Genomic DNA, 20,642 nt, shown 5'->3' on the forward strand with positions numbered 1-20,642 from the left:
TGTTCCAGCTCCGATTTGTATCAAGCAGGCTTGGTTGATAATGTCTACCTCTTTCCGGCGAGCATGAAAGATGGAAAATGTGTTGTTGATACTACATTCACCCCTTCCGGTTACCAGACGGGTTCAATTAAAATATGCATGCAAACCAGGTAGGAATATCTCAGCTACTTTTGTCATGGCACTATTTATTCCGAATAAGACCTTCATTTTCACAGCATCCCCCTGTGTAATTCGTTCGTTGGTTGGTAACATAATATTAGTTAGCTTTTGTTTTTCCTGGCATAAATCTGGTATTGTTGAATATTTTGCCACTATGTAAGATAACGTCTCTGCTTTATATGTGAGCAAACATCAGAACCAGATCAAAGAGACCTTCTTCCACAGATTGTACAGATTAGAATGATAGGATGAATATCTATAAATAAATATATGCATATGATTGTAGCAAAAGAGGCAATTTGATTACTGCAAATATAAATTTCTACACTGTTTACTGTGACAGCTCTCCTGATATATGTGTGACTCATTTGAAGCAAAAAGAATTAACACTATAAAATTTATATTACCAAAATAGATAGAAGCCGAAGAGATTTATGGTGCATTTATTTTTTCGACAATATATGCTTTAGTAAATCACAAGTATAATCTATCGAGTATGTGTTTACCTAAACAAAATAATCGCATGCATCCTACTTGAATTTCAGAAATAGTGATAATACAAGATGTCTAAATGTACAAGTGGAACAAACAATGAAAGGTACATAATGGGTTTTCATTTCTTGTGTTAGTATGCAAATGTCATATATAAAACATTTGTGAAAAAAGAGACTTTTTGAGTAAAGTAAGGAACTGGAAATTCAAAATTGTTAAAGTATGCTTAATGTGATAAACGATTTTTGAAGCTTACAATGATCTTGTTTTCAAGAGCTTTCAAAAGAAGATTCTCCAAACTGACACGAGTCATGAAAATATGAACAAATTTATAAAAGTACTTCATCTATTAGTAATAACTGAACGATTTCATTTCAGTTTTAGCCTTACATAATTGGCTTAGAACAACTGAAAGCATTAAAACATTAATTATTAGAAAAACAACGCATGCCAATAAACAATTTGAAATATCTTCATAAGGATTAATCTTTATGTTCAGAGTTTCGTTTCAAAGCGATATATTATAAATTTGGCTATGGATTATGTATCATCTGGAGTAAGCATAACTGACCATATAATTACCATATGCAGTGAATTCCATTATTGCCTTTGTTAGGAAGTTTTCCGACACACGTCTTGGGTGGTTTAAACTTCTTAAGTCTCTACCGTGTTTCATTTACATAGCGAAACTAAATAAAGGACTATGTAGAGTCTTTCCTATATATCATGTTCTCGAAACTGATAAGGATCAGTTAGATACATGAGTGTATGAAGAAGATTGATTTTATTTATATTGTGGTAAACATGATGTGGTAAGAAAAATGTGACGTTTCTTCAACCTTACATTTAGCTTGGTGTATAAGCTTCCGATCGTTCTTTTCTTGAAACTATTGTTAAGACAATTCTTTCATTTTCTTATACAGTTTCAATCCAAGCTTAAAACTTGGGGGGAGATATATTACCAAACTATACCTAGAGGCAATTATAGTGGATATGAGATGTTGTAAACAACATATCATGTGTCAATCCTTTATTTATTTTGATTCATCAAAATAAATGCATGCCATGGAAGGACTCAAAAAGGTAAAGCGCAATAAAATATCACCGCTTTCTCCACGACAGTCAAAATACTAAATTCGAGAAAAATTGAAGGTTTTGGTTGGAAACTAAGAGCATAAGAGCCAATAAACCAATAGTACGAAAAAGTATTATTTCCGTTGGCTAAACAGGCTGTCACACAGCAGCTGTTCTGCAATTTTCCCCGTTGAACATTTTACATACAATGTTAGGCTAGCTATGGAAGATATACACTGTATGATACAAGTCATAGATGGGTTCCCTACAGCAGCGATTGTGCAAGTGACAGGGCATAAACATATGTCTGATTTAGCTAGTAATACGAATGGTGATAAATATACTTAGATTTATTCACCTTGAATTTCCTCAAAATACATTTTCTGCGTTAGTTCTGCTAATCCGAATGGCATGACCTATGTCATGGAAAACCTGATATACACAGAAATGGTACTGTAATGTCAATTGCATTTCCAAGTGAGATCACATTTTCCTTACTCCAATGAACGGACGCAATAAACCTAGTCCATCATAAGCAGAAAATCAGAGAATAAATATTCATTCATTCCAGAGCAAATAAAAAAGGATTTTCACAATACACATTCATTCAAAATATGTCTCTAAATTTAAATCTTAATTAGATCAGATGATAATCTTTTAAAACTAATGTCCAGCGCGCGACGAAGTTCAATGTTTGCCGTGAGGTGCTATTTGTATTGATGAACGACGATTCTGTATTTATTTTGAAATACAGCATAAATTCAATTACTTTGTTTCTGGTAATGTATTCCTTTATTGTTAAGCTTTAGGTACGAAAAAGACACGAGTATATATAAAAAGGCTACTGCATTTCTATTGAAAAATATGAATTCTTGGGGTTTTCGGAGTCATACTGGACTCCCAAGGTCGTGCAGTATTGCTCACAAAAGACTCGGTCATATTCTCCCATACAAATGCAGTAACATATCATCAATGGCTGACTAGTACGCTTTTTATTTCTACAACCATGGCAAAATCCTCACGTATATGTATTAAAGACGTATATTACTACTGTGATACATGTATCTAACATGTCGAAATATAATAAGATACTGGGACCGATACAAGTCAGTCTACGTAATTTTCTGGATTGGCAGCACAATGGTTCTTGTCTCATAAACTATGACGAGTAACATAAGTGATAGAAAGTGCACGGATAATAGGAAACGGCTTTTCATTGATCATGTTTGAATTTACATAACTCAAAGTACAGCTTTAGAAGTAATTACACTGTTTTGATAACATGTAGTTCCAGCCCCTTGCAAGAACAAGCACTGCCAAAACAATGGAGTTTGTCATGCAATAGATTCGACAAATGCAGAATGCAATTGTACAGAGCTTTTCACGGGACTTCAATGTGAATCAGGTAATAGCTTTCTCACCTCTCTTATATCCTATGGTTAGGGTTTTCTCGCTCTTTTAACGAATATAGAATCTTTTCATTATACCTAGCATTGCACGAAAGCAAATGTGTAGCCCAAAGAATTTAAAATACATGTATGCTGACTACCTGTGAGTGAACGTTGTCTAGAACCTATTATCTCACAGAACGTTATCTTTTCAGATTGCAAATAAACAAGATCACGAACAGAAAATTACTCGGAAAGTAACTGGACAGTGCTAAATATCACCTTATTTTAAAAAATACACAATTGTTATGATCTGTATTTTGAAACGCATAAGCAAGAGCAAGGTGTTATAAGTTGGCATTTTGTCATAGCAAATAAGAACAGTCAATCAAAATATCACATATAAAGACATATTAATATTGCAGATGTTTTGTTCACTTTTATGCATCTAATCTTCTCTGAAACCATCATTTATGCCAGAAATATCCACAACCTTACCAACAACATCACATTCAACAACATCACCTGATACAAAGACAATCACTTTATCATCAACGACAGCATCGTCCAACGCAGCAACATCCTTATTAACAACAGCAGCAACTCATCCAACAGCGCCAACTTCATTTCCAACGACAGCAGCATCTCAGGATACAACGCGAACAACTGTCTCAGTGACCTATATATCTGATTCTGCTACAATGACGCGTCTATTACCCACTGGACCATCTTCGTCAGCATCTCTTTCGACGACATCTCGTAAGTCAACCTATTTTTCAGAAATTTCATTAATATGCTCAAATTAAACATCTTATTTCCAAAGTGTGGAATCCAATTACTGTGCCGCTCTTGACAGCTGTATTAAAGCCTGGCTTCCATACATAGTGGAGAAGCAAAATACATCAAGATTCGCAGTGGTGTCTTAAGATATAGCGGTGATTAAAGAAGTAACTGAAAACGATCCTCAAAATGTTTTTAGACTTGTCTTAACTCCCATATATATTAGCTATGGTACCGAATATATATCATCCTTTCCATGCCCTAATGATTGACAAGACTGTAATAGTCATAAGACAGCTGCCTTTCAGGGATGAGGTTCAGCGCAATTGTATACTATCAAACACGAATGAATTCAGACTTTCACACGGATCTCTGTATGTCTCATTTACAGACAATGCTTGTCACCTCCATAGATTTAATCGCGCATACGATAACATTCTTCGGGAGAGCTTAACATTTAGGAGATGAGTCTCATATTTTGTGACTCGCATAATAAACTTCAGGAATTGACTTGTATCTTTCAAAATGAAAACAATCGCAAATATAGTAATGTTAAGGCTACATGTGACGTAACTCTTAGCTAACCTACTTGATGTTAAGAAAGTTATACTTTTGCAATTTATATCGGTTACACTCTGAGGTACAGGGACGCTACAAAGTTATATCATGAACGTATAATTACCACATGGGTAGATCTCTAGAATCGATTTCACACCGTTTATTGCAATCTACCTTAGCAAAGATAATTACGTTCGAAGCATTGGAACTTATGTTTGTCTTTCACTCAGCATGGTCAAGTGCTCCTCAATCATGCAACATTATTTTTCTAATACTATTGAATGTACATAATCTTGATTTTTCCTACTTATCATTAAATATTGATGTATTCCTTCTAGCATATCTGACAGACAAAACAACATGTTTCGAAATATATCTCAATCATTCCAACTTAAAATTAAATCTGTATTACGTATGGGAAAGAAATGATGAAAAGTTACAAATCTGCTACCTTCTCAGGAAATAAGCTGGGCACATGCTGATTTCTGTGGTGCAGAAACTTCTTCTGACACCCGAAATCTGAAACAGCATCAGTCAATACCCTATCATAAATACTCTTCATACATATATATATATATATATATATATATATATATATATATATAACTATCCTGTGCGTTTTCGAGTCTTAATGAGTCTTTTTCAAAGGCAAATTCAAAACGTATAACAGACAAACAAATAAAACAGAAAAACCGTTCTGATTGCAAACCTTTACATGACTATTGCTACAGGAATAAGCTTTTAAATTTATTATGTTTCAACGAGCTTATTTCAACTTGTTGCGGATGCTAGAAAAAAATTATATTGACCTAGAAAACGATGGATTATAACGACATCTGCCATTTTATGTAAATGTATATAAGCGCAAATTATATCTCCGATATTTCATTGTTATAATAGTAATTATTAAGTATTGAGTGACTAATAAGCCAATTTAGATAATTATTTAAAAGGAAATGTGTCTGCTGCAAAAAGATTTTGCATGGCTGTCTTTTTCTAGTATTCTTGGTTTCAACTGATTAGTTTCAATGTTCTAAGGCGGCGTATCTAGTAAGATTCCTTTTTTTGGTTTTGGATGTCCAGTTGGGGTTGTGAGCAACTGCAATAAGTGTGATATCATTGAAAGTGTTGCCACGGGAGGAGAAGTGTTCTGCGACTAAGCTTCTGTAGAGCTTCTTTGTCATCCAGTCAGATCTATGAAGGTTGATCCTTTTGTGTATCTTTTCAGTTTCTCCGACATATGAAAGGCTACTGATCTCACATGTGATAAGACAAACTTCATTCTCTGTTTTGCACGTTTTATTTAGACCATGTAGGTTTAGGTTTTCTATAATCACTGTGCTAGAAAATGTCATAGTCTCTATCATATGTTGACGGGTTTTGCACCTTTAATTGCCAGAGGGGTCAGATTTCCTAGGGTGGTCTAGGTTAGTGATTGGCGTTAGCTTTGCCCTGACTAAGGTGTCCTTGAGGTTGTTCGGTCTCCAATAGGCTACTACAGGCTTGTTTGGGAAGATTAACTTTAGTGTGTCACACGATTCCGCGATGTTCCGGTGTTTCCCGATGATTTTACCTATTTTGGGATTCTCCGGATGTTAGGTCAGGATAAATGGTAACCTATCGGTCTTTTCCTTCTGTAAATATTGTATTAGGTCATTGTGGTTTGTTTGTTTGACCTTTTGGGCAATGACCTTTTAAAATGTGGAGAGAAGGAAAAGACGGGTAGGATACAGTCGATAAAGTTGGCAACTAAACGTCTACAATACTCTATTCAATTGGTGAAATTAATTTATACATTATTTAAAATCATTATTTAATCAGAATATGCAAAGAATCACATGGACACAAAGTATCCATTAAGCTAGTCGTCTATATTTGCAAACGCATAAGCAAACTTAAGGTGTTATGTGTTGACAGTTTGTCACAGCATATAAAATCAATCAATTAAAATATCACATGGAAAGAGATAATATTGCAGATGTCTTGTTCGCTTTTACTTTGTATAATCATATCTGAAACCAACATTTATGCCAGAAATACCAACATCCTTACCAACAACATCGCATTCAACAACATCACCTGATGCAAGGACAATCACTTTATCGTCAACGACAGCATCGTCCAACGCAGCAACATCTTTATTAACAACAGCAGCAACTCATCCAACAGCGCCAACTTTATTTCCAGCGACAGCAGCATCTCAGGATACAACGCGAACAACTCTCTCAGTGACCTATATATCTGATACTACTTCAGGGACGCGTCTATTACCCACTGGACCATCTTCGTCAGCATCTCTTTCGACGACATCCCGTAAGTCAGCAAATCTTTCACTCACTCCAATACACCCACAGCAAATAATCCTTCACCTTAACTAAAGACATATATTTTCCATAAAATAAAAACTGCTACACTATTTCCAGCAAATAGTATCTGTTCCACAGCAACCTATTTTTTAGAAATTTCATTAATATGCTCAAATTAAACATCTTATTTCCAAAGTGTGGAATCCAATTACTGTGCCGCTCTTGACAGCTGTTTTTTTGAACAGCTATTGTGTCTTGAACATAAGTTGTCTTGTAACGACTGCGGCTACACCTCGTTCTTTATTTAAGAAAACAATAATTTTGTAATTCTGTCCTGTTACTTTGGATATATCAATACCGTGATTCAGTAAGAACAACGAAGACATATCCTTACTCTAACTACAGGCAGTAATATTTAATATAACAAATCTGTATCGGGAAAAAGCAAATCCCATCGACAGCAGGGTTTAAAAGTCTTTCAATGTTCATATGTCTTCTTAGTGTTTGTTCTTGTCGTCTGTTGCAAACAATTCTAGCTAAATTTTCCCTTCGTCCTGATATACATGGTTCGTGTTTTCCTTAGATGTCAAAGTTTATCTATGAGGTACCATATTCTTTTGATGCATGCATGTGCAAAAGAGTATTAAAGCCTGGCTTCCATGCATAGTGGAGAAGCAAAATACATCAGGATTCGCAATGACGTCTTAAGATATAGCGGTGATTAAAGAAGTAACTGAAAACGATCCTCAAAATGTTTTAGACTTGTCTTAACTCCTATACATATTAGCTATGGTACCGAATATATATCATCCTTTCCATGCCCTAATGTTTGACAAGGCTGTAATAGTCATAAGACAGCTGCCCTTCAGGGATGAGGTTCAGCGCAATTGTATACTATCAAACGCGAATGAATTCAGACTTTCACACGGATCTCTGTATGTCTCATTTACAGACAATGCTTGTCACCTCCATAGATTTAATCGCGCATACGTTAACATTCTTCGGGAGAGCTTAACATTTAGGAGATGACATATTTTGGGACTCGCATAATAAACTTCAGGAATTGACTTGCATCTTTCAAAATAAACAAAATCGCAAATGTAGTAATGTTAAGGCTACATGTGACGTAACTGTTAGTTAAACTACTTGATGTTAAGAAAGTTATACTTTTGCAATTTATATCGGCTACACTCTGAGGTACAGGGACGCTACAAAGTTATATCATGAACGTATAATTACCACACGGGTAGATCTCTAGAATCGATTTCACACCGTTTATTGCAATCTACCTTAGCAAAGATAATTACGTTCGAAGCATTGGAACTTATGTTTGTCTTTCACTCAGCATGGTCAAGTGCTCCTCAATCATGCAACATTATTTTTCTAATACTATTGAATGTACATAATCTTGATTTTTCCTACTTGTCATTAAATATTGATGTATTCCTTCTAGCATATCTGATAGACAAAACAACATGTTTCGAAATATATCTCAATCATTCCAACTTACAATTGAATCTATATTACGTATGGGAAAGAAATGATGAAAAGTTACAAATATGCTACCTTCTCAGGAAATAAACTGGGCACATGCTGATTTCTGTGGTGCAGAAACTTCTTCTGACACCCGAAATCTGAAACAGCATCAGTCAATACCCTATAATAAATACTCTTCATATATATATATATATATATATATATATATATATATATATATATATATATATATATATATATATATATATATATATAAACTGACAACGAACAGTGCAAAACGAGTATCTAACTACCCTGTGCGTTTTCGAGTCTTAATGAGTCTTTTTCAAAGGCAAATTCAAAACGTAGAACAGACAAACAAATAAAACAGAAAAACCGTTCTGATTGCAAACCTTTACATGACTATTGCTACAGGAATAAACCTTTAAATTTATTATGTTTCAACTAGCTTATTTCAACTTGTTGCGGAAGCTAGAAAAAAATTATAGTGACCTAGAAAACGATGGATTATAACGACATCTGCCATTTTATGTAAATGTATATAAGCGCAAATTATATCTCCGATATTTCATTGTTATAATAGCAATTATTAAGTATTGAGTGACTAATAAGCCAATTTAGATAATTATTTAAAAGGAAATGTGTCTGCTGCAAAAAGATACTTGTTTGCATGGCTATCATTTTCTAGTATCCTTGGTTTCAACTGATTAGTTTCAATGTTCTAAGGCGGCGTATCCAGTAAGATTCCTTTTTTTTGGTTTTGGAAGTCCAGTTGGGGTTGTGAGCAACTGCAATAAGTGTGATGTCATTGAAAGTGTTGCCACGGGAGGAGAAGTGTTCTGCGACTAAGCTTCTGTAGAGCTTCTTTGTCATCCAATCAGATCTATGAAGGTTGATCCTTTTGTGTATCTTTTCAGTTTCTCCGACATATGAAAGGCTACAGATCTCACATGTGATAAGATAAACTACATTCTCTGTTTTGCACGTTTTGTTTAGACCATGTAGGTTTAGTTTTTCTATAATCACTGTGCTAGAAAATGGCATGGTCTCTATCATATGTTGACGGGTTTTGCACCTTTAATTGCCAGAGGGGTCAGATTTCCTAGGGTGGTGTAGGTTAGTGATTGGCGTTAGCTTTGCCCTGACTAAGATGTCCTTGAGGTTTTTCGGTCTCCAGTAGGCTTCTACAGGCTTGTTTGGGAAGATTAACTTTAGTGTGTCACACGATTCCGCGATGTTCCGGTGTTTCCCGATGATTTTACCTATTTTGGGATTCTCCGGATGTTAGGTCAGGATAGGTCATTGTGGTTTGTTTGTTTGACCTTTTGGGCAATGACCTTTTAAAATGTGGAGAGAAGGAAACGACGGGTAGGATACAGTCGATAAAGTTGGCAACTAAACGTCTACAATACTCTATTCAATTGGTGAAATTAATTTATACATTATTTAAAATCATTACTTAATTAGAATATGCAAAGAATCACATGGACACAAAGTATCCATTAAGCTAGTCGTCTATATTTTGGAAACGCATAAGCAAACTTAAGGTGTTATGTGTTGACAGTTTGTCACAGCATATAAAATCAATCAATTAAAATATCACATGGAAAGAGATAATATTGCAGATGTCTTGTTCGCTTTTACTTTGTATAATCGTACCTGAAACCAACATTTATGCCAGAAATACCAACATCCTTACCAACAACATCGCATTCAACAACATCACCTGATGCAATGACAAGTCATCTATCATCAACGACAGCATCGTCCAACGCAGCAACATCTTTATTAACAACAGCAGCAACTCATCCAACAGCGCCAACTTTATTTCCAGCGACAGCAGCATCTCAGGATACAACGCGAACAACTCTCTCAGTGACCTATATATCTGATTCTGCTACAGTGACGCGTCTATTACCCACTGGACCATCTTCGTCAGCATCTCTTTCGACGACATCTCGTAAGTCAGCAAATCTTTCACTCACTCCAATACACCCACAGCAAATAATCCTTCTCTTTAACTAAAGACATTGTTTCTGTAAAATACTCTTTTCTCCTTTTTTCGGCAACTGGAAACTGTTCGCCAGAATTTTCATTCTTATCATCATCCATACACATAATTTTACTTTATATACAGATTGTTGTTCGTCTATTATTCAATGCCAAAATAATTACTATAATTTTTTAACTAAATTGTCTTCATCACACACATACACAAATACATGTATGTATATATATAGTATGTGTTTGTGTGGGTGTGCATTGGGGGTGTAAGACCGCGGTGAAGAAAATTTAATATCTGCAGTTCAAATAGCCTGATTCTGTCAGAAAGTTACTAGCTTAAATTAGGTGTAGGTGATGCATAAATTAGTTAAATCTGCTTAGTTTAGAAAGTTGATAGTAAGAAAAGCCCATGATATGTGAATGACTTTGGCCCGAACACTTTTTAATGCAGATATTTGTCTTGTCAGATTTCGGTTTCGAGACAGTTATCTGTTTAATATTTATGTAGACGATAATCTATCATTCATACACTCTGGGTGAATTCCATCAGGATTCTGTAATTGCTTAAAGGTTAATCTCTTGAACCTAAATCACTCTGACACTGAATGAGTTTCGTCAGGATTGTATCATTGCCATAAGGGTTATCATTGCCATAAGGATTATCATTGCCATAAGGGTTATCATTGTCATAAGGGTTTGTCTCTCAACTAGAGATCGCTATGTTTGTTGTTATTCACATTTGCAACGATGAATGCATTCGATACACTTGGGATTACTTTTGTCATCCATCTAAATATGATCAAGTCTGAATTATGCAACAATTATATATGTAACGAATATTATTAAATGTATGTAAGGTTAAATTTTTGGCGTTAGATATTGATTGATTCTATTTCTTATATAAAGTAGATATCAAAGTTATAGTTTTGAATATCACACTTATTCCGAAATATAATTGAATGTATACAAAATATGGAAGAGTACTTTAAAGATATACTAGTTTAACGTCCGAGGGTAGGTTTATTTATTTTAGGTGTACAATTATTGATAACGAATCAATATTGATTTGAAGCATTTATAAATTATTATCTCGCACCTGAAAGTAGTATTTGTTGATGAAAACAACGTCTTAATACCAAAAACAACAGAACTCCACAGTTTGTGTACTAGTTGTTTCTCTAGTAGCCTTTAAGATATCCATACATATATGTACTCTCAAAGCATACAATAGTACCTAACTATTTATATCAGGCATCATCAAGACTATCATCGTCTTGCTTCTTGATTATTACTTAATATGAATCAGTTGCAACCATAGTTGAATTATCAATTTTGTTGCAATAAGTCCAGGTTCATCTATGTTTTGGACTAGTTATCTTAATTCTGTACGTTCAGCCCCTCTCAAATTTTATAGTTTCTCAACCGATATCTCGCCACTTGTACAATAATGACACCGAAATATACATATATGGACACCCAGCTAAAGTTGTTGCTACCATCCAAGGAATATATGCATTTCCAATGTGAAGTTCTGAATGACATGGATGACATGTAACAAGCTGCAAGTGATTGATGCTTAATCTGAAACCATTCTGATGACCACGCCAAGACTTATGCATTCCTATCCTTTAATATTAGCAACTTAACATTAAGTACACACTATCAGTACAACAACATACATGTGAATCTCGACAGTTCTCTCATTATACCAATGAGTCATGAGCATATGTAAGACTGCATATCTAGAACTGAGACGCATAATCTCAATTTCCTATGGGTTTTTCTTTCTTCTTTTGATGCCACTAGACCACTTTGATATTTTAAAGATTAATTGTTGTAATAAGTTATTATTATTATTATTATTATTATTATTATTATTATTATTATTATTATATAATAAAATATGTTGTTTTTTCAGCAGTGTGTAATGCTGCAACAGGGACAAGAGCAGGTAAAATCATAATAAAAATGAAGAAATAAATCGACATCCTTCCTTGTTTTTAGTTTCATATGGATAGTGCTCGATTGCTCTGAGTACATCAGGATTGTAAACAAAAGCAATTACAGTGGGGCTGATTTATTCTGAAACTTTAAATAAATTCAAATTATACAATTCCAAATTAGGTTATGGTCAGTTTGCTAATGGAATAAATATATTATTAATATAGTTCTACCAATTCAACTAGTAATATGTCTCTTTGTAACACTAAACAAAAACAGACAAAATGTAATTAGTATGCACCTTAGGCACTTACTTGTATTTCATTCAACGTAATGAAACATTGTTTTCATATCTAGAGGCTAATATGCACCACATGTTGGACAGCTGGTATTATCAAGAAAAAGCTGTGTATATAAAAATATAAGAATTATGCCAGCCAGTTAACTTCCAAAATAATTTACTAACATAAATATCGACAATATATGACACGAATTGGAATTTACCTTACATGTTTTGACAGTATATGAAACATTGTAAACGTATTATTACAGAATATAACGGGTAAAGAAAAGAACGATCCGTTGTGTTTGCATTTGAATATTGTTTATCAATTTGTTACCAGTATCTTGTTTCTTTTTGCAGATGAGCATGCAGTAAGTATTATGAATAATAGTTCGTGCCCAGATTTATTTAAATTATATTCTTTGGGATTTTTGGAACATATATTTTGTAGAGAGACGTAATATGATCTCAGAGTGTCATTTAGTAGTCTTAAAACACATACTATATAATCATAAAACGTTAAGACAGATCAGACGTTGATAGTTCTGGTGTTGTTTATTCTGATGACATAAATGTTGTCTCAATAAAGACCATTACCATGGCAAGTCTTATGGGCAATGAAAGCTCCAACTCGCAACCCTATTCCCCTCAGTATAAAATAACATATATGTTCATTATTACTGCATAATTATTTCTTCCGTATAATTCTTCTAAAAATATCCAGTGTGACATATGCTTGGCTGGAATTCAAAACTTTATACTGTATATTTTTTGTATCCATGTGAGAGAATCTGTATCCAGAGAAGTACAAAACGTGCAGGTATAGCAACTTGTACTATAATATATTTTACAGAGAGAACTTGTAAATGCAGGGAGGGTAAAATGCTTCTGTAATATCACTACACCTGGTACAAATGACACAAAATGGGTACAAGTCATCCGACCACGTCCTGCCGCAACGGTCTCCCAGATGGCTAAGGCGGGTGCAGTGGGGACCGGTGCCATGTTAGGTGTGATGGCGGCAGTTGGTGTAGGCGTCTTGGTGGTAAAGAAGCTGAAAGCTACCAAGAAGACTGGTGAAAAACGGAAACCATTACCACGCCAAACGCAACGAATTGGTCCAACCAAATCTTAATGATGAACACAATTCTTATTTGTACGAAAGCAGTATTGCTTATGTAGTTGAAATTTATTATTTGCAAATCGACATTCAGACGTGAACAATAACTGTTTAATGCTACACACAGCTTTACGTACGATTGTTCTAACAAACCTTTGTATTTTTTAGTTCCCTATATGTATGCCAATAAAAAAATCTATACTTTTGTCTTCTCTATATAATTGAAATTGTATGTTCTCTTGCTGGATATCCTTTTATTACAAAAATTAGGGATGTCAAGTTCTTTAATGTTTATATGTGTGTGTGTTTTGTTTGCTTTGAAGACAGTATTATCTTTCCATATGTGTTTCCTGCATCTGTAATATTTGCACAACAGAGTTTTCTGTGAATTTTAAAACTATATAAATGTTGCAATCAAGAAACAAACATTTTATTTAAAAAATACCGCGCTAAATATTTTCTTCCGCTTTGGATTCTAAGAATGTACTATTCATCCCGTTTTTGATCATAATGATAAAATCTTAAATTTTTACAATGTTCCGCTGCACAGAAATTAAGACCCGCTTTTGTGGTTTTGAATAAATACTGGTGAACTCCTGTAAATTACCTACACGGATAAGTACTTAAAGCAGGGCCGGCGCAAGACCGGCCAGACTATCTGGCGCCGTAGGCAAGGTTAGATTCTGGCGCCCCCCACTCCCCCCGAAAATATCAGTTTCAAAATGCTGCCTAGTTTGCCTATATGGTAGCGCCGGTCCTGACTTGAAGGCTTCATTTAATGAAAGACTATCAGATATCCTTGGAATATAAATTTCTTTGGTGGATTTGTCACATGTAAGCAATCTTCTTCTAAATCAATAAATGTATTCTTCAAGGACGATTTAACTACCTATGTGCAATCAAACATATTATGTCTTTGTATAATAAAGCTGATATGGCCACTGTATCAAAGGTAATCAACGTGACCTAATTCATTGGTCTTTTCCGAGGTAGATAAATATTTAGATATGAAAAGACTGGAACCTAAACATCTTCTCTAATCAAAGTTAAGGAGTCATCGTGACCTAATTAATTTGTGTTATTCGACGTAGATAATATGTATTAAATATGAAAAGACTGGGACAGCAACATTTTCCGGAATCAATATTAAGTTTTAAGAAGTAACAAAATTATAAATGAAAGGATATTTGTCTACATGAATCACAATTGCACCATAATGTTACATTTCATTTTTTATAGTGATAATCGTCTGTCTCTTTGAACCTTAAAATGCTTTGGCTATTTTAGGAGAAGAAACTACTCTGTTTTTCTAAAAGGTAATCTACCACCTTGAAATCTTAATAACTGGTCTTGACCTTTTGATCTAACAGAAACCTAATGATCCCGACTGGTAGTTCTGCTGTTAAAACGAAATATATTTCGCAATGTTTTAGAATCTATACCAGTGAACACCTGTAAATTTCTTTTACGAACCATGTCAATTATTTATATCCCTTGGTGATATATGTAACTTTAAGAAGTAGCAATTCATTTTAGGAAAATATACATTTTACTTGATTCCTCTTTTTGCTACTTTCTTTGTTTGCTATCAATATAGAAATTAAAAACTAAATGAAAACTAAAATATTTGTTTGTTTTTGTTTAGTTTGTTTATTGTTAAAACCTAACTCAATTCAAACATTTGTTGTTTGTTTTATCGTTCTTTCTTTTTAAGCGGGGTGGGGGTATAAGGAGGTGTCTTCATTTTATTTGTTCTGAATCCTCTATGACACTTGTGTTGTAGCTTAAATATAAACATTTTCATTTACACCTGAATTAATATGGTAGCTTCATTCATTATGACTCTGACTACAGTATCAGTTATTGATTAATAATTCGACAGTACGTGTCTGATAACAGATTCATAAAGTAAATAAAATCTTAGCATTAAGGAAACTGACACAACACTGTCGAATATAATCTGGTTGGTGTTAAAATTTCAAACGTACACTGATGCTTCTATACTATGCAGACCTATGATGAATTTCCAATTATCAGCAATTAATAAAACAGGTTAATGCAAACATGAATAGCAATATTCACCCATTAGTCAACATGTTTTGAATGAATAATACAATTGAACATATTACATTATTTAAGCTCTCTTTCCCTCCCTCTCTTTTCCTCATAATCCAAATAGTCAAAATAAATTAAAGATACACTTAAAACCAAAAAAAAACAATCTCTCTCTCTCTCTCTCTCTCTCTCTCTCTCTCTCTCGGTAAATGAAAATAATAAAATGGCAATCTGCAGAGTAAGCGAGAAAAAAGAGAATTATATGTGGATGAAAAAGCCTTTAACTTCAACTTCTATCAAGTATACGTTCAAATCTAATTTTAAATACAAACACCAATGACGAATATCTACCCCTTTAAATAAACATTGAGTGTTTCGAACTGAATTTAATCTCCGGTAACTAACGATGCTGATAGTGCAACTGTGTAAGAATTAACGATATCACTGTTCAGCCTCGTAATACGTGAATTACTTTTACAAAATCAAAACCAGTATACTACTTATCGTTTACCACAGCCCCATTCGACCCACATGGCTTAGTTCCGGTTATGATAAACAAGTATGATGCGGGCTAGCACACCTTTAAGATGTGACTTTTTGAACTATGAAAGACATTTGCATCATGAGAAGCAAACATAAGTTTGTTAAGGTTACGTCAGATTTTTCCTCTCCTTCTTTGAGTATTATTCCCGCAATTATGTTCCATGAAGCTACTACGCGTGGTGGTGTGGGCACCCTAGCGATCTGCTAATCCACGGATTGTTTCAACATTACTATTGCCAGTATAAACGTAGTATTTGATAAAGGTAACCGACACGCTGCTGTCTCTGATTCCACCATTGTTAGGTTTTATACCCCAAAATTGCCTTTAAAGTTGAAAGTAATATCTTAAATGTCCACGTTAGAAGATTTCAGTTTGCCAGACTGATCCTCAAATGTCACAAGCTCACCTACATCGATGCCAACAACGGCACGACTGGTAAACTAAGACAAATCCGCTTTGGTGGCAAATCGGCTCAGATCCACATCAACACCGTGTCTTCGGGAAGAGTAACGACCGTAAATAAGTTGATAGACATGGTTAAACACGAGTACATGTAGTTTAATGTGAAATCAATACGTGTTCGCAAGGTTGGTGAGCGACGCAGTGCACTCAACGCTTCAATGGGAAGATGACCGTAGATGGGCTATCCATCCGTGTTTCTATTGGCATAGTCGAATTACACAACGCGTATTTGTACCATACTTCGATAACAATTAATTCGATAATAATTAACCACTTCGACCGGCGGTTCAAGTCCATACTAGTCAAAATAAAACCTATGTTGGGGTGTCAACACCTACGCGACCCAGTGAGTGACAGGGCCTGTGGATGAATCCAGATTGACTACGCCCGATTTGCGTGTTCGTGGCAACATCGCTGCAAGTTCGTATCGCATTAAAAACACCACGAAAATGTTCAGTCAATTTTGTCATCGCTAGTAAATCGATATTGTTTAATGGGCGCGTGATCTTTTGCGACTGCGCAATCGAACACCTCTGCCTGAAGGTATTTAACGACTCGTGCATGGCACGCGAAGGCCTTTTCCTTTTTACACGACAGTCAACCGCTTTTGTAAAAGCCATTCCTGATGCGGTTCCGACAGTAGCTGCTGCTGTCAGCATATGCTGCAATGGCTGCAAAGAGTGGAAATATTGACCGATATTTTACATTTTTGTATCTCTGACTTGGATAATTTTAATGTTACAGAAGTATTTTTTGTGTTTTGTCCCATTAAGCTGAACGAGCTGTGTCCACCACATTGGGGACATTTCTAGTTAATTTTGTTGCAGACAGTTTCGGTGTGACCCCCACATTGTTTCTTGAGTGTGTGTTTGATTTTTCTCAATTGACTTTGAATACGACCGGCCTTTCATTCGTTCTATGACATTATTATTCAAATGTGAAGCACGTTCAATTACGAATTTTCCACAGGTGCATCGATCACTCTCTTTATATCAAAAGCACCCTTCAGCAGCAGCATCTTGTCATAAAGTATTACAGCATCGCATTTGTAATTATCAATACTAGAATTACCGAGACGAGTTTGCCTGAACAAACTCCAGAAGGTCCCGTGAAAAATAATAAATCGGGAAGGACATATGAAGGTATTACTGATAAATGTTCAGGCCCGTGTCGACGTTGTGATGCAGGTATATGTACGACCGAAGATTGTGTATTGCACTGGCATTATGATTGACTTATGTGTAGTCAACCTGAAGTTCTTCCCAAGGTTCCTGATGATCATTGAACCTCAAAGTGATCTCAGTCACTTTTATGACCCGCACATTATTTGCGTGGCCCACCAGTAGTCAAATCATTAAACTGGTTCAAGGTAATCCGCGTAAACGTACTACGAAATTCATCCGATGTATGGTCAGTGGCACAATGGATTTTTTCAATACCATGCGCGTCAATGCCACGAAATATCTTCATCATGTTACCGTTGTCACGGATATTTTGGTCACATGAACGTAGCGATGAGTCACATAAATCATATCCGTGTTTTTGTGCCGGCTTCGTTAAAATGTGTGTACGGGAATGACTTGATTTTCGAGCACCATATCGTGGTACACCACTAGATTAGTTTTGTAGAGGCGAGGTCAGTGGTGGAAAAGATATCGATGGAAGCATTGTCTCCGCTTCTTAACGCTTTTTGAACATCCTCAAGCACATTATAATACGGCCGATCATCGGCCGATGATGCAATCACGTACAACCGTTCCCAGGTTAAACAATCATAAAACCATATTCAACAACAGCTGAGTTTTACTGAATTTCGCAGGGCCAATAAGGAGTTACCGAAATGAATTTGGAAACACGGTTCCATCGCCGTGCTTGGTCGAATTAGGCTGTGTTTGCGTGGAGAAACGATGACACTGAAAGTATCTGGGGAAATTTCTCTCGGGTATTGCCAATGAATATTTCTCTGTGGCTGTAAAACAATAATATATTTTTATTGCGTGCGATGTCGCGCAAAAACATGCTCTTGAAATGCAACTCGTGTTCAAAGACGTAATGGACAATCAGCGCTTATTACGATTTATACTCGATGTGGAGCAAAGAAGTTCACGTTTGCTGACGGACGAAAAAGCCATCTCACTTCCATTTCCATTGTTGGATGCAAACACGTCTCACACGCAGGGTCTAGTTTTAAAGTGTCACTAGCAGTGGTGATATCGCGGGTGCCTTAACATAGTTACAAGGGAGACAGTGGAGTAAATATCCGGGCGAAGAACACCTTCCTAGGTATAATTACTGCAGACCTTGTACTTGCCTATATCTACAATTCGGTTCTCATAGCCAACCCAAGCCCGGTGAAGCACCTATCTATAGCGTGGATACAGGGTGTTACCGACGTAATCTAATGATATCCGTGGATGTCAACTTGCAGGTGTGGATCACGGTCAATATTGCCTTGGGTTGTTCTCAATAGAAACAAAAAGTAAGCCAGTATAAACACTGGACACAAAGAGCCACGCCTTATCCACAATATACTACAGTCCAAACACCAAATGAATTCAATCATGCTGATTTATAATTTGTTCTACACAATCGTGCCCGTGATCAACAAGGTATCTTACGCACCTACAAATATCCGCTCACCATTGCCAATGTGGCTAACCGATACAAAGAACAGGAGCTGCTGGCGCTCAAAAGTTATGCAGGTATCCAAGATGCACTCGAACTCATTTATGAACGTGGCACACTCACATCGCCACGTTTCGTACAAGTGGTAGTTTTGTTGTTCACCAAACACCGTGTGCGAATACGAGACAGCCATGTCAGTGTGCATAGTGACCAGGCTATTATGGAACGTATTAAGCGTAGACTTGCGGAACGTTTATTCGAGCATCAGTAGACACAAAAATTACTGATTAGACAAGAGAGGTCTCAGGAATGGGTAACCCGACTTCCATTCGTCATAGCAGCCTTGAACAAGGAAGTCACACGTACGACAGGATTAATACCAACCAATGCGATTCGACACAAATCAGTCACGATTGCACAGAAAATGATTTCACAGTCAGCACCATTACTACCGCTTGAAGACAAGCGTGTTCGGTTTGTGTATCCTCCTGGAGAATCTGGACGCAAGCAACAACGTCATACTACTGACCCAATAATGTATGTGGACCTATCTGCCATTTCAGAACGAATTGAGACTCAAAGACAACCAGCCCGTTACCGATTGGGGCCTGGTTGATCAAAATCTTCTAGCCGTGCATCTGCACGAGAGAAATTGCAGATCGTTTCAGCAGACACACAACTGTCACCAGGATTTGTGTTAACAAGTCGTTAACCTGTGTCATTTGCAATAGCGTGATAATCAAATGTGTTAGTGGCGATGTCATCGTTGAGTATCCATTGCTCTGTATCCAGCAGGGACAAACTCGCCTTGGTGCATCAGTATACCCACATGCGACTATTCTCGAATCGCATCATGTCGATGGTGTTGGGGATCTCACGACAGTCTCTAAGACATTCCAGACACAGTTCGAGTTTAAGGTGTTTCTGCATAATCACATGTGTAATATCTTTTGCCCTTTTTATATTTTTGGACCAAACTACAATCGAATACATTTTGGGCGTCAGTCCCACATACCCTTCGATCGGCTTAGCGGAGCACTCGTCCTTGAACTTGCCCACCAACTGTTTGTTCTTGGTTGAGTACAGCGGGTGGGAGGGCGGATTCTCGCTCATAGAAATTAGCTGTCAAGGCTTGGCTGGGCCATGTTCGCATGTATATCGTCATGGTAATTCGTATCAGCAAAGAGCTGGTGTCGATGTACAACATCTTGACACAATCCTAATGTTTAAACTTGTCATAGTAAATCTCGTACATGAGCAGCTTCGACACGTTCAAGACGGATGATCCCACATTGATTGTTTTCGTCAGCTTGAGTTTTTAGTTTTTACTATGAACGGCCATTAGCCCACATCA

General features: G+C 36.0%; 1 protein-coding gene across 1 annotated transcript in view; it reads left to right on the forward strand.

Annotated features, from left to right (window-relative positions):
* LOC149792433 (uncharacterized) overlaps positions 1-13,861 on the forward strand; it is a 138,045-nt gene extending 124,184 nt beyond the window's left edge. The window contains exons 71-79 of the mRNA XM_089969575.1: positions 9-149; positions 705-757; positions 3,014-3,130; positions 3,594-3,872; positions 6,486-6,764; positions 9,936-10,214; positions 12,177-12,209; positions 12,843-12,853; positions 13,336-13,861. Coding sequence (XP_089825701.1) covers positions 9-149; positions 705-757; positions 3,014-3,130; positions 3,594-3,872; positions 6,486-6,764; positions 9,936-10,214; positions 12,177-12,209; positions 12,843-12,853; positions 13,336-13,617 — 1,474 coding nt within the window. The 3' untranslated portion in view covers positions 13,618-13,861. The remainder of the gene's footprint in view (positions 1-8; positions 150-704; positions 758-3,013; positions 3,131-3,593; positions 3,873-6,485; positions 6,765-9,935; positions 10,215-12,176; positions 12,210-12,842; positions 12,854-13,335) is intronic.
* Positions 13,862-20,642: the final 6,781 nt, after the last annotated feature.

The sequence above is a fragment of the Sinohyriopsis cumingii genome, chromosome 9, assembly GCF_028554795.1.
Source record: "Sinohyriopsis cumingii isolate HCF-2022 chromosome 9, ASM2855479v2, whole genome shotgun sequence".
NCBI lineage: Eukaryota > Metazoa > Mollusca > Bivalvia > Unionida > Unionidae > Sinohyriopsis > Sinohyriopsis cumingii.